The sequence below is a fragment of the Antedon mediterranea genome, chromosome 4 (assembly GCF_964355755.1).
Source record: "Antedon mediterranea chromosome 4, ecAntMedi1.1, whole genome shotgun sequence".
Taxonomy (NCBI): Eukaryota; Metazoa; Echinodermata; class Crinoidea; order Comatulida; family Antedonidae; genus Antedon; species Antedon mediterranea.
In genome coordinates, this window is record NC_092673.1 from 13657476 (window position 1) to 13672633 (window position 15158).

A 15158-nucleotide genomic window follows, 5' to 3' on the forward strand; every position below is an offset into this window, starting at 1 on the left:
GATGGGAGATTTCAATGTTTACTGGTCCAACAATAATAATAATAGCGACTCTAGAAGTTATCGCTTATTAAATAACTGGACTATTTCTCTGAACCGACAATAATTTCCAAGGACTGTAGATCTAGGCTCTAAGGCTAACTATGACAAGAAGCTGAATGACAAGATACGTGATATTTCAATGTAATCTATTTTTACTCGAAATGTTAATGACACTTGGAACAATTTATAGCGTGTGTTAATGATTGTATACCTCATAGAACAAGACGCAAGAGGTCAAAACCGTCGATATCCATTGATGATAAGAAACTCATTCACAATAAAGGAAGGTTGTATAAACGGTTCAAACAATCTATTAATATTGATGATTGAAATTAATATTATAAGAAAGCAAGAAATATCACTACCTATTCAATTCAGCGTTCATAATAGTCGCGTTTTGAACGAATGATAAAGTAAAACTGAAAATGTTGAGAGTTTTTGGTCACATAAAATCTGTGATAATGATAATAAGTTATTATTTTCTAATTTGCACAATTTACTTACAAATGAGATCATAACGTCAATTAATTTCAGAAATAATAAAAATGATTGTTTGAGGAATTATTTCACTTTTATTGCACCAAATTCTTGCATTTGCTATGAAAGTGAAATATTAATAAATCATTATTTTTCCAGCTTGAACCATTACCTAAAAAGGAGATGAATAAATAATGTCATTATCACTTCTCATTATTGGAATACATGTACAGTCGATTTCTCTCATTATTACGTTATACTTCAACGTAAAAGGTTCATACAGTACCACTATGAATATGCGGACTCTTCTTCCCGTTACTATCGTTCTTTTCGTAACATTCTACTGTCCTATTAGCGGTAACTTAACGTGTTACAATTACAATCCGTTGGTAAATGGAACTCAGCCGCTTGATGATTTCAGATGTCCTAAGAAATGTGACTGTCAATATTGCAAGGAAGAAAGGAAAGTATACTACAGTCATGAAGTGTATTGTTCAAATAAAGGATTGAAAGTTATTCCATCGCAAGATACGATGCCAACTGATGTTAAATATTACAAACTGGAAGACAACAGTATTTTGTTTCTGAAGAAATACTCTTTCCAGAATTTAACTGTTCTACAATATTTAAATATTAATAACAACGAGCTATTTTATAATAACATTGATATTAATGCATTCCGTGGTTTGAAAAAATTGACCACTTTAACAATGGATTATAACCCACAGCTGTATAAACTTTTGCCCTGGCTTGATGATCTCGTTTCTTTAGAACAACTACATCTAAAGCATTGTGGATTATCTACAATATATCCTAAGGTATTTAACAATTGCAAAAAACTAATAAAAGTTGATCTTACAAGAAACTCTATAAACTATATTCCCTTCGGAACTTTCCAGAATTTACCAGTTCTTAAATATGTACATCTAAGCAACAACCAGATTAGCAGTATACCACCACACGCATTTAAAGGTTCATTCCGATTACAGTTAATAACTCTACGTAGCAACTTCCTGTCTACAATCACTGAGGATGTTGGACTTCAAAATTTGACTCAATTAAAGTATCTAAATGTGGTGTACAACAAGTTTCGTTGTGATTGTGATTTTGTGTGGTTTAGAAAATGGATTGGGACAACGAATGTTACAATTCAACATATCAACAACACAAAATGTAAACCATATCATTGCACCCATTACAAGAACATGATGGAATTTAATCCTAATGAACTAAACTGCAGCAAATTTGAAAAAATCTTTAAATATACAATTCCATCTGTTTCAGCTGGGCTTATTATTGTAATTGTGTGTGCAGTATTTTACCGCTACAGATTCTATTTAAGGTAATATCAGGTGCATTCAAGTATAAATGCCTGCTGTTATGTATACGAAAACAAAACTTAAGTGAAATATCAATATCTGATTAGTTAGTTTTTTTTCAACAAACTTTTAATTTAGACCTAATCATATTGAATGTAACATTTTATAAATGTTTAAACCATACGTTTTTATTATTTTTATAATCAAATTGCTAAAGATAAGTTAATTGTAAGTAAGTAAGCCCCTCTGCTAAAATCAGAAGCAAGATAAAATTATTTTATGAATTATGTTGCATTATGTCAATGAATTTTATTTATTTCAATGTAGGTATTGGAACCAACGACGACGCCTTCGTAAACAATACCAGCGAATTTGCAACCAAGAACCTCCTCCTATCAACGGAGAAGATATTCTGTATGACGTGTTTGTCTGTTACAACAGCAAAGACCAACAATGGGTTCTTGATGTTTTACAGCCATCGTTGGAGGTGCAGCGTAATTTTAAACTATGCGTCGACTATCGCGATTTTATTCCAGGAGAAGCAATCATTACAAACATTGCAAATGGTGTTAAACACTGTCGTAAGGTTTTGTTAGTTGTCTCCAAACATTTTGCCAAAAGTGAGTGGTGTAACTTCGAATTAGAAATGGCGCGCATGCGTATGTTTGACAACCATGAAGATATTTTGATAGTGGTACTAATTGAAAAGGTGTCACCTAAAGACATGCCGATACTCTTACATAAAATATTGACCACAACAACTTATATTGAATGGGAAGAACATCCAAAAAGACAAGCATTGTTCTGGGCCAAGCTTGAAACAGCTCTGTTGTCACCTAACTGTCCAAAAGATAGGCTAATTGATAACCCCTAGAAAGCTTTGCACCATCGAAAGTATCCTCATTAGACATATATTATTTTACAACATTTAGTGACACATTTTTCTAGGATGGTGGATATTTACAATAATTCGATTTGGTTTTCAATCATTTCTAATTACAAGGGGGCAAACAAGCCAATGCTTTCTGACTAATACCATATTCACATCTACTAGCAAAGGGTATGATGTATAGTATTGAGATTAGGCAGTAGTGCTCTTTTTAGGCGAGTGGCTTCCATGCATGCGGATTTTGGCCTTAATGGAAGTCTCCCTGGTCCTTTTGTATATTTTTTGCTTTGTATTTTTGTTTTATTTATCGATAAAAAAAAAACTGATTTGTGACTTTGTGACTTGTCAATGAGAAATATCCGGATGATATTGCCTTATAAATTTAATGTACTTTAGGCCTAAATGCAATACTGTATATAATGCTTTTAAATGTTCTATGAGGTTAAAATAACTATTAAGAATTGATACCTCGTCATTCGAATGATCAATTTGTATATAACTACTTTTTAACAAAAACAAATACGGACGTGAACGGACGTGTTCACGTGGAGCTCTCTAAGCTACATTTTGTTTACGCTTCTGCTCACCTTGCTACCCCTCACTGGCATTCATCGCCTGTAATACTTTTGGAGCATCAGAGCCACTCCTTGGGCCTAACTCGCTCTCATACCATCGCTGAACCCGGAATTTCAATCAGCAATTTGTGTTCACGGAGCAGAGTATGGCGGCGGTAAGATGTGCCATTCTAAATTTTCGTTTTTTAATTGCACTGACTTGTACTGTTATATTTATGATTCATAGTCCTGATAAATCATTACCTATGAAGTTATATTCATCAATTAGTGGCGACGTGCATAAATATATGTATTATAATTACATCGATCAGTACGGGACACAATCTTTTGTTTTTCGCGCTATTCACCCTCCATTTATCATCAACAATGGATTCGTAGCCAGGCCACACAAACGGAAATTTTTCAAAGCACCAACACAGTACTATCCAAACTCAACCGCCAACTTTAAAGTATTGCTCACGTCCGGGGATGTCCATTCTAATCCAGGACCAGTCAACAAATCTGACAAATCCCGTAGTGATCGACCAACCAAAAAATCTGTTTCGGTTTTACTCTCAAACTGTCGCAGTATTCGCAATAAGTCTCTTGATTTGGCTATTTTCTGCGATACTAAATCAGATGGATTAGACATTATATGCTTAACGGAAACATGGTTGAACTCCGAGGATGATACGCAGATGTTACATTTTTCTAATAAATTTGACATTTTTCGTCGCGATCGCGAATCTGTTACCCGTGGCGGAGGTTTACTGATTGGTATAAACAGCACATTGCAATCAAAGGTTATTGCATCTGAACTGAACATTGAAATGTTATGGGTCTCTATCACATGTCACAACAAATCGCATCTGTTATGCCTTGTGTACAGACCCCCAGACTCAACTGTTTCTTATTGGGATCAATTTGAATTTGCACTAGCTAGCCAAGAACATTCATTCCATAAATATGAATCGGTTGTCGTTTTGGGCGACTTTAATATCAATTGGCCAAATGCACCACATAAATTCATCGACGTGTTAAACATGTATGGTTTCGATCAATTAGTAAACCAAAATACTCGACCTTCCACAAACGCTAATGATGGCTCACAGATAGATCTCGTGTTCTCAAACACGGGAGCCTCAGTAAGGCCCTGTTCAGACCCATGGCGTTAGACCGTTTTAGCGTACGACGCTAAAAGAATGTGTGTCTGAACAGTTGGGGATTAGCGTACAACGCGTCGTACAACGGTTGTAGCGTTGTAGTGGAAAACGGTTGATAGTACCGTTTTAGCGTACGACGCTACTGTAAGTCAACGTTGTATCCAATCAGAACGTTTCCTGTTATGACGCGAAACAAGGTTTGACCTAGGCTGACATCTTGTATCGTCAATGTGTGAGATGGATTTCAATAACAAAAAGGCCAGAATAAATAAGGCCTAACTACACTACAAATACAACTGTTACAAAGGCTACAAACTATTATCAACTGATTACCATTATATTTTCTAACAAATGACATAAATACATGCACCTTGTATTTAAACATAGGGACTACGATCCCATCCGCTTTTAGGCCTAGCTAGGCCTAGAGCCATTCACGCATTTCATTCAAGCTAAAAACTAGCGTGGGACATCAAGTCACTCATTCATACAAGGCAGACTAGACTGGACAAGTTTAATGCTGAAAACCCCCTAACTCCTAAAAAAAATCAGTAAACAAAAACAAGGGGAGCTGTGTCCCTTTTATTAGCAAGTTAAGGGTTATTTTCTACCGACTGGACCAAATAATATATATCTTTGACTGGATTGGATAGACTAATCACAATCATTTTTTTCTTCATTATTACGAGGCCTGCTTTATTTTCGTAACACAAGAGCCTGGGGAAAATGTTTTTTACTACAAAATAAAAACAATAGAAACAGAAATTTGGCTTTACTATATTTTTCTTAAATAAATGCTGAGGTATGTTTTATTTACGGCAAATTTTGTCATAATTGTAGGGCTGAGATCTAGGCCTATATACAGTGGAAATAATGATGAAAACACGTGGGTAAGAGCACATGAATATGCAACTAGAAACAACCTGGATGACGTACTTCCGTTTTAACGATAATCGTACGCTATGGGTCTGAACACCTCGTTTTTTTCTCTGCGGTTTGTAACGTGACCTTGATAGTAACGTTGTACGCTAAAACGGTCTAACGCCATGGGTCTGAACAGGGCCTTAGAAATATAAGCGTCGTTGACAATCCAGTCGAGAGCGACCACCATGCAATTGAATTTGATATCGATTGTCGTCTCTGTTTACCAACTACATCCACAATACGCTCATTTATTAAGTGGAACAGCGGTGACTTCCATCATCTAAATAATCTCTTGCATTTGGCACCTTCCAGTATGTTCTTTAACGAAAATGACGTAAACGCATTATGGAGTGGCTTCATGGACATTATTGATGCCGCAGTTCGCGATAGTTTCCTGAGGGTCAAAAGCAGAGCACGTACACAGATCAGTCCATGGATAACTAAGGATATTAAACGTATGATTCAGAAGAAAAAGAAACTTTTTAAAAAATCTAGACGCTCTGGCATACAAGAACACTGGGATGCTCACAAGCAATGGCGAAACAAAGTTCACTATGCCATCAGGAAATCATATAAGGATTACGTAAACAATTTATTCAGATCCGCTGACAATAAAAAACGTTTTTTTGCGTTTGTGAAAGAAAAACGTTCATCTTCTTTACCCAGTAAATTTATTAATCCAACGAATAACTCTCATTACTCCAACATTGAAGACATTGTAAAGGGTTTTAATCTTTATTTTACTTCTATTTTTAATGATGTTAACGTTCATTTTAATTTTAACGAACCTCCCCTCTGTTCTCTTAAAATCCCTGTACTTGCTGATATTTCATTTAGTCCGAATGATATAATTAACACCATATCTACTTTTCGGTCTAATTCCGCCCCTGGACCAGACTTAATATCAGTCAAATTACTCAAGCCGATATCGCATTCAATTGCCTATCCCCTTTGGTTGCTGTATCGTACTTCCCTTAATACTGGTACTGTGCCCAATGATTGGAAATGTGTAAATACTATCCCAGTTCATAAATCTGGCGATAAGGCAGCGATAACTAATTATAGACCAGTGGCCCTTTCCTCATTGGTGTGTAAAATTTTAGAGAAGATTATCGATTAACTTTACGTATGACAACGGTTTACTTAACCCTAATCAACATGGTTTTGTCAAACATAAACCTTGCGTAACTCAACTCAATAATGTTACCTATCACTGGTCAAAAATTCTTGACAAACGTGAGCCAGCAATTATTGATACTCTGTTTTTAGACATGAGCAAAGCATTTGATAAAATGCCCTTCGACATCTTATTAACAAAAATTGCTGTAAATTTTAATATTCAAGGTAATATCTGGAAATGGATATCTTCATACTTGACTGACAGGAATCAGAAAGTTTGTTTCAGGGAGGCTACTTCTTCCGTACTTCCAGTTACATCGGGTATACCTCAGGGCAGTTGTCTTGGTCCAATTTTATTCAATATGTTTGTGAACGATGTTAATCATAATGTTTCTTCTGAATGTTTTCTTTTTGCAGATGATATAATACTATATAGACACAGACAAAATGCCAACGATATTGTTAATTTGCAAAATGATATAAATATTTTATCTAATTGGGCTGATAAGAATCAAATGAAATTCAATGTCAACAAAACTAAATTAATGCATATCACCAGAAAGCGTAACTTTGTTAAGCCGTTGCACTTTCTTAATGGTGAGACAATTGCGGTGGTTGATAGCCATAAACATTTAAGAGTAGGCCCTACATATCGATTCTAAACTGAATTGGAATGTTCAAATCGATAATCTAATATCTAAAGCTAATCGAATGTTAGGCTTTATTTTTCTGTAGCCGGAAATTGTTCTCCAGACGCGATTTTGGTGCTACCTATTCTAGAATATGGTTTGCCGGCGTGGGGCCCCAGAAATGGAGGACACATAAAACGCCTCGAACAGGTTCAGCGACGGGCCTCAAGACGTATTCTGGGACCCCACTGCGGACCTATATCATACGACGAACGTTTAATAACTTTGGGTTGGTTATCCTTACGTGATAGACGTTTAATGATTTTAATTTCCTTTATATTTCGTTGTTTTTATAATGTAACTTTTTGTAGTACTGTAAATAATAATATCCATATCAATCAACGCCATCGTACCGATACTTTAAAATATTCGTCTATCAACAATTTTCCTGGTCATCACTACCCTCCATAATCAAAGATCAAGCAGTTACTCTTCCTTTGAAAAATTTCCTGTCGAAATTGAAAAAATATCTGCTTGATCAACGCTAAATTTATTTTAATTATATAGGTGTATTTTAAATTGTGTAACACAGTAATACAAATTAATTAAATTTTTTATATATTCTGTATATTTTATATTCATTTTTAACTTGTATTAAGTTGTATGTTACAGGGGTTGCGGACACAAATGTGTTATGGCGCTCTGTTGCTGTCGCAACCCCTGGACCGCTTGTTGTCGAATAAAGAAATTAAATGAAATGAAAATAATAATTCATTAATTCATTTGTAAACAACTTATTATTGTGTCTTCATCTCGTATCTAATTCGCTATGTACAACAGCTTTGTTAATGTATTTTTAAAATTTATAAATGACTTGTGCCGATTCTAAGTACATGTGGTATCTGATTGGCTAATTCTTACTTCAACCTTAAACTCCATACATATTCTAAACTCTAAACTTATGTGAAAGTCGACGACCAAAAGCTAATAAAAACTGAAATACTCACTCATGCTGCTATTCACTGTATCACGATACACCGATCCTTTATTCAACTAATACAATTCAGCTTTTGCTATAGAGTCCTTTTTTAAAACGATGCAAATGTATTCCTTCACGTTCAGAAACCAAAGCAACACCTACCCTTTGCGTACATGACATTTCGCATGCTATTTGCATAATTAGTAAATCGTGTTGGCGTTTTCATAACAAACTGCTGTCACTGATTTGTAAATAACATATCTTTTTTTTTTTCATTTTGCTGTACACAGTTAGAATATCATTATTTTATTATTATGTAATATAATAGTAGGTCTCGTAATTGAAAACAAAAATAAAGGCTGCTTTGGGATCCTAAACATTGGAAGAATGCACCAAGAGATTTGGAGAAGCTCTAAGATCGTCGAAAACCATTTTGATAGTGAAACAAGATCAAGGTTATACAAATGTAGACATCATAGCAATGCTATGCTTCCTTTATGCTTCCTAGTAATAGGAAACATAAAAATGGAATTAATAATATGATAACAATCTGATGCTTCTCTAATTAAACGACACTTGTTGTATATTTGTTACGAAAGTGAAATGTTAATAAATCATAATGATCTGTTTTGTCAAATAAGAAACTTATCTATTCACTTTAAAAGGAGGTTTTATCATCGCTTCCTCATTAGCATACTGTAGGCCTTTATTCAGTCAATTTGTACTTCAACATGAAAGGTTTATACATTACCACTATGATTAATATGTGGAGTTAATCTTCAGAATACAATCGTTTTTTCTGTAATATTCTGTCCTATAATTAGAGGTCAATTAGCGTGTTATAAATACAATCCGCTAGTAAATGGAACTCAGCCGCTTGATGATTTCAGATGTCCTAAGAAATGTGAGAAATATTATAGGAAAGAAACGGAATTATACTACACTCACAGCTTGTTTTGTTCAAAAAAGGGATTGGAATCCATTCCATCGCAAGATACGGTATCAACTGATGTTGAATTTTACAATCTATATGACAAAAGTATTGGGTCATTAAAGAACGACTCTTTCCAGAATTTAACTGTTCTACGATATTTAAGTCTTGATAATAACCAGTCTAATTCAGCCGCGGATTTAAGGGGGGGGGGGGGGGCACGGGTTAGAAACTGGGTAACTTCTTCTGTCAGTCTGTTTTATTGCCGAAACACGATAGCTCAACAGGCACGTTTAATATTTGTCTAGACAAAACAAAGCACACGTGCCGTTGTAGAGAAACCAGCCTAAAATTATAGAACCATTGATGTTAATGCATTTCGTGGCTTGCAAAAACTAACACGTTTATCTATGAATGAAAACCGTTACTTAAATCATCTTTTGTCACAGTGGTTTGTTGATCTAGTATCTTTAGAAGAATTACATCTACAATATTGTGGATTAACAATAATATATCCTAATGTATTTAGTAATTGCAAAAGAATAATTTATAATTTATGTATTCGGTAGCGTGTTTGTTACTTGGCCAAATTGAAAATTGGCCAAGTATGTTGATCTGTTTGGTTTGTGTGTTTGTTACTTGGCCAAATTGAAAATTGGCCAAGTATGTTGATCTGTTTGGTTTGTGTGTTTGTTTGTTTGTTTGTCATCACTCTAGTGCTCACAGTTTTGATTCAAAACCATACATGTCACCTGGTGCAAGGACGACACTGCCCAATTTTGGTTAAAATCTGGACCACGGTCCCAATTCTGGACCACTATGCGCGAAGGCTAGTTTGTTTGTTTGTTTGGAGGATTACTCAAAAAGAAATTACAAGATCTTTACCAAAATGAATATACAGATATAGTCCAGTCAAAAATCACCCTCACCATGGTATAAGAACGTACCCTAATAAAATTTCATCCGTAGGTTCTATGTAAATAGGTAATAACATTTCTTGATGTTGCGTCTTGCAAAACTTGGGATTTTACGAGAAAATTTGACTTTTATACCCAATTTATAACTACCTCATGTCGTATTATTGTTTACAGCGAATGCGACGAAGCGTGACTGAAATTACGAGACGCCGTTTTCGCCCGTTGAAAAATGCATTAACAAAGCTAAAAACCTAGAAAATTAATAGTTTATACAATAATTTAAATATAGTTTACAATAAATTGTATAATAAAATAAAAAGAAAATTCAAGTATAATCTCAAATATTTACAGATATGTGTTTAAAAATGTACAAATCAAAATGGCCTTCCATAAAATAAAGTGCGCCCTCACTCGTCATACTTTTATCGGACTTGTATGGATGGTTATACAAGGCATTAATAATACGAAACCCGATGCGGTTCGTTAGTTATTGCCTCTGCAAGAGGCAGAATATTATATTTTCACAAATATATTTCTAGTTTTTATCATGGAAAAAAAGAATTGTATATATTTAAACACATTACAACCTCCAGTCTACCATTCATGATGGATTAAGCTAGTTAGTTATATTCTGGACATTCTTTTTTTCACAGCATTACTTGCGTGGATATCACAATGCATTTGTTTATTCGCGATTATAGTCAATATTAATTTGAGTAAGAATCATTTTTAAATGACAGTCCATTTCGCGTATACGATATAATAAAGATTTAAATTAATAAAGTACGGTACTCTGAAATATTTTCTCATTGGTTATCCGCAACAAAGAATCCTTGTGATTGTTAGTTTTGTTTAATTTTCTTTGAATTGTTTATTGGCATCCATATCGTATGATGTGTGAGACAATTTCGTGTTTTAGAAAATGTAATCCTGCCACCGAAGATTCTTTCTGTTCGAAGACTTCTGACGGATAACTGTGTTATTCTTTTACATTTAATTAATTAATTAATGTTCATCTTCACTTTTGGGAAAAATAGCCTACATCTTTTAGGTTTAAAACGTCATTTATAAGCATTTTGAATAAGCCAACAAATTAAACTACTGTGTTCTCCCAAGCTTTTTAAATTTTATTTAAATGCATTAAAATGCGTCGGACTCGGCGGATAACAATATTTGAAATAAATGCATATAAAACTTTTGTTCTGGACTTTACTTTTTTGTCCCAAGTGAGAACTTTCAGGCCGTGGAGGTGAACCGATCGTTTATGACATGCTTTTGTGTATAAAATGTCCAATAATAATTGTAGGACTACTCTCAACCAAAACACTTTATATTAGAATGTATTTAATATACGTCACGTCTTAAAAAATTGGGAGAATTGGGTAATACAGTATGTCGTTTCTCGCGAATCTTACATCACACTCCAACATTCTCACTTTCTTTTATTTAGTGAAATGTGAACGGTGGAAAAACGGGAAAATACTTTAAATTTAGAATGCTTTGAATTCTGGAAGACGACTTCGAACTTAAAGAATCGTCATGAATGACGTTTATTGGCTCAAACTTCACACATCGGTACGATGTGAAGGCCAGACGGATTCAGAGAGGATCAAACCGGCTCCTCCTCCCCATTGGCAGTGGGGGCATCGGCGGGTGAAAGGGAATAATGATAAATGTTGATTCAGACGAATGCCAACCAGCCCCTTTGATACGCTCTTAATAATTGTTGGAAAGTGAAAGTAGGGCTACTTGAGGTAGGGCCTAGTATCTTTCGTATAGGCCTACACGAAATGGATTATCCTTAAATGATTGGTTCTTACTCTAATTAAGATCATAATCGCGAATGATAGTTCAAAATATGCAATGCATTGTGATATCAACGCAAGTAATGCTGTGAAAAAAAAAGAATGTCTAAAAATAAAACCAGCAAAACTAGTAGATCATTACGCTTCAGCAGATATACAAATATACACTTAATCCATCATGATGGTATACTGGAGGTTGTAATGTGTTTAAATATATACAATTCTTTTTTTCCATGATAAAAATTAGAAATATATTTGTGAAAATATAATATTCTGCCTCTTGCAGAGGCAATAACTAACAAACCGCATCGTGTTTCATATATTAATGCCTTGTATATACTGTATACAAGTCCGATAAAAGTATGACGAGTGAGGGCGCACTTTATTTTATGGAAGGCCATTTTGATTTGTACATTTTGAAACACATATCTGTAAATATTTGAGATTATACTTGGGTTTTCTTTATATGTTATGTATTTTATTATACAATTTATTGTAAACTATATTTAAATTATTGTATAAACTATTAATTTTGTAAGTTTTTAGCTTTGTTAATGCATTTTTCAACGGGCGCTAACGGCGTCTCGTAATTTTAGTCACGCTTCGTCGAATTCGCTGTACACAATAATACGACATGAGGCGGTTATAAATTGGGTATAAAAGTCTAATTTTCTCGTAAAATCCCAAGTTTTGCAAGACGCAACATCAAGAAATGTTATTACCTATATACATAGAACCTACGGATGAAATTTTATTAGGGTACGTTCTTATACCATGGTGAGGGTGATTTTTGACTGGACTAATAGATATGTGGTCAAGGACCATACCATTAAATTTTGGGACCATTTGGGACCATGGTCCCAATTCTGGACCATTTTTTTTAGTATACTTTTCAGACCTGCTAGTGTTAAAAGATAAGAAAGAATTTTCCAAAAGCCGGCGAGCAGTCTTAAAGTAACAAGTAAACTAAAATTGCATTTTCTCGAGAACTACTTCTCCAAAAAAACATTTTTGTACAAGAGGCAAGAGTTATAATTTGTGATTTGTAATTTTAAAACATAAGTTGATTTAATATACAGGTTTTTTTATGCGAATAGTTTAAAAAACCTAATTCTTTTCAAATTCACCTGTGTGTTTGTCGCGTTGCTGTTCTATTGTTAGTCGACTGAAGCTATTGTTAGTTGAAAGGCTGGTTACATAACCTTTACACCAAACTCGTATACACATGATTGTAGTGAAATTAGCCTAAATCACACAGCATAAGACACACACTTTTGGTGAGGTCAATTTTGATTTGTCCAAGTATCGCGCTATGCGCGAAGGCTAGTTTGTTTGTTTGTTTGTTTGGAGGATTACTCAAAAAGAAATTACAAGATCTTTACCAAAATGAATATACAGATAGATATGTGGTCAAGGACCATACCATTAAATTTTGGGACCATTTGGGACCATGGTCCCAATTCTGGACCATTTTTTTTAGTATACTTTTCAGACCTGCTAGTGTTAAAAGATAAGAAAGAATTTTCCAAAAGCCGGCGAGCAGTCTTAAAGTAACAAGTAAACTGAAATTGCATTTTCTCGAGAACTACAGCATTAAGACACACACAAATATATAGGCCTATATATATATTTTTTTTTTACCAGAGAAATCTTATGTAGGAGAATTTTACAGTAGGTGGAGGTATGCACTCTTGGAATGGCTTTCTAGTTTAAATTGATTTTACAAGAAACTATATAAATTATATCAAATCTGGCACATTTCAGAATTTGTCAGTTATTAAATATTTATATCTAAACAACAATCATATTATCAGTATACCACTACAAGAATTTAAAGGATTATTGCAATTACAACGAATGACTATTGGTAACAACCGTCTGACTACAATCACAGAGGATGTTGAACTTCAAAATCTGACTCAATTACAGATTATAAATGTGGCGTACAACAAGTTTCTCTGTGACTGTGATTTTTTGTGGTTTAGAAAATGGATTGAGCCAACAAATGTGACAGTTCAATACACCTACCATACACTATGTCAATTTCCAGATAGTAAAAAAAATGCTGTTAAATTTAGTCGGAAGGTATGTTAGTTGTCTCCAAACAATTTTCCAAAAGTGAGTGGTGCAACTTCGAGTTAGAGATGGCGCGCATGCGCATGTTTGACAACCATGAAGATTTATTGGTCATTGTACTAATTGAGAAGGTGTCACCTAAAGACATGCCGATACTCTTACACAAGATATTGACCACTACACAACTTATATCGAATAGGAAGAACATCCAGAGAGACAAGCATTGTTCTGGGCCAAGCTTAAAACAGCTCTCTTTTTTTTCTTTTTTTTTTGTGGATACCTTTGATGTTTGCGAAGGTTTCTAGAGGTTATCAATTAGCCTATCTTTTGGACAGTTAGGTGACAAAGGTATCCACAAAAACATATTAATTTACCAAAGGAAAGTAGGCTATAATGTATAGTATTATATATACTTTCCTAAACAATTAAATCGGTTCTTTAAAGAATTATATGAGGTTTAGTACACTACATTTTTGCATTTGTTACAAAATTAAATATTAATAAACCATTATTAATTATATGTTTTGTCTCAAGATGAAAGTGAAAATTAATTTACTTGAAAATGAGATTATAACGTCAATAATTTCAGAAATACTTAAATTGACTGTTTGAAAAATTATTTTAGTTTCATTGCTCCAAATTCTTGCATTGGTTCGAAAGTGAAATATTAATTAATCATTATTATTCCCGGCTTGAACCATTACCTAAAAAGGAGATGAATAACGATATGTCATTATCACTTCTCCTTATTAGAATACATTACCAGTCGATTTCTCTCATTATTGTGTTAGGCCTATACTTCAACGTAAGAGTTTCATACATTACCACTATGAATATGTGGACTCTTCTTTTCATTACTATCGTTCTTAAAATTTCGTAACATTCTATTGTCCTATTAGCGGTAAGTTAACGTGCTACAGTAACAACTTACTATTTAATAGCTTTGAACAGCTTTGCTCTCCTATAATTTTTGTTGTAAATTATTTAGGTTTGGGATTTGTTACCAAAAAGATAGATAACGAAATTTACATGAATGCGCAGCCCATGTACCTACAACTCTATAACGTGTGGAATAAGGCACCCAACGCACTGTACTTTATAAAGAAGCTTTAGTATTATTATCCCGTAATTGTTAGGCATAGTCTTTTAAAGCAGGCAATGATCAGGTAAAAATAGAAACTAATGCAATTAAAATTAAAGAAAATATAATGACAGTCTAATGGTTCTTTATCTTCTTGACTCTATATCGCATGACATTCCCACAACAAAGCTAGAGTGAACGTATGGTATGATGGCAATCTTCTTGGTTAAAATTATTTTGTTTTGGCAACAACGAG

At 34.0% G+C, this 15158-nt stretch overlaps 1 protein-coding gene across 1 annotated transcript; it reads left to right on the plus strand.

Moving 5' to 3' along the window:
* Positions 1 to 812: 812 nt before the first annotated feature.
* LOC140047570 (toll-like receptor 2) lies at positions 813 to 2709 on the plus strand. The gene is made up of 2 exons (XM_072092612.1): positions 813 to 1858; positions 2163 to 2709. Exons 1-2 carry the CDS (start codon positions 813 to 815, stop codon positions 2707 to 2709), a joined length of 1593 nt encoding a protein of 530 aa, XP_071948713.1.
* Positions 2710 to 15158: the final 12449 nt, after the last annotated feature.

What these genes read in the sequence shown, in the direction of transcription:
- LOC140047570 (XM_072092612.1), top strand. Translation starts at nt 813, where the DNA reads ATGCGGACTCTTCTTCCCGTTACTATCGTTCTTTTCGTAACATTCTAC. An exon ending in CGCTACAGATTCTATTTAAG is followed by an intron (nt 1,859 to 2,162) that starts GTAATATCAGGT and finishes ATTTCAATGTAG; the next exon opens with GTATTGGAACCAACGACGAC.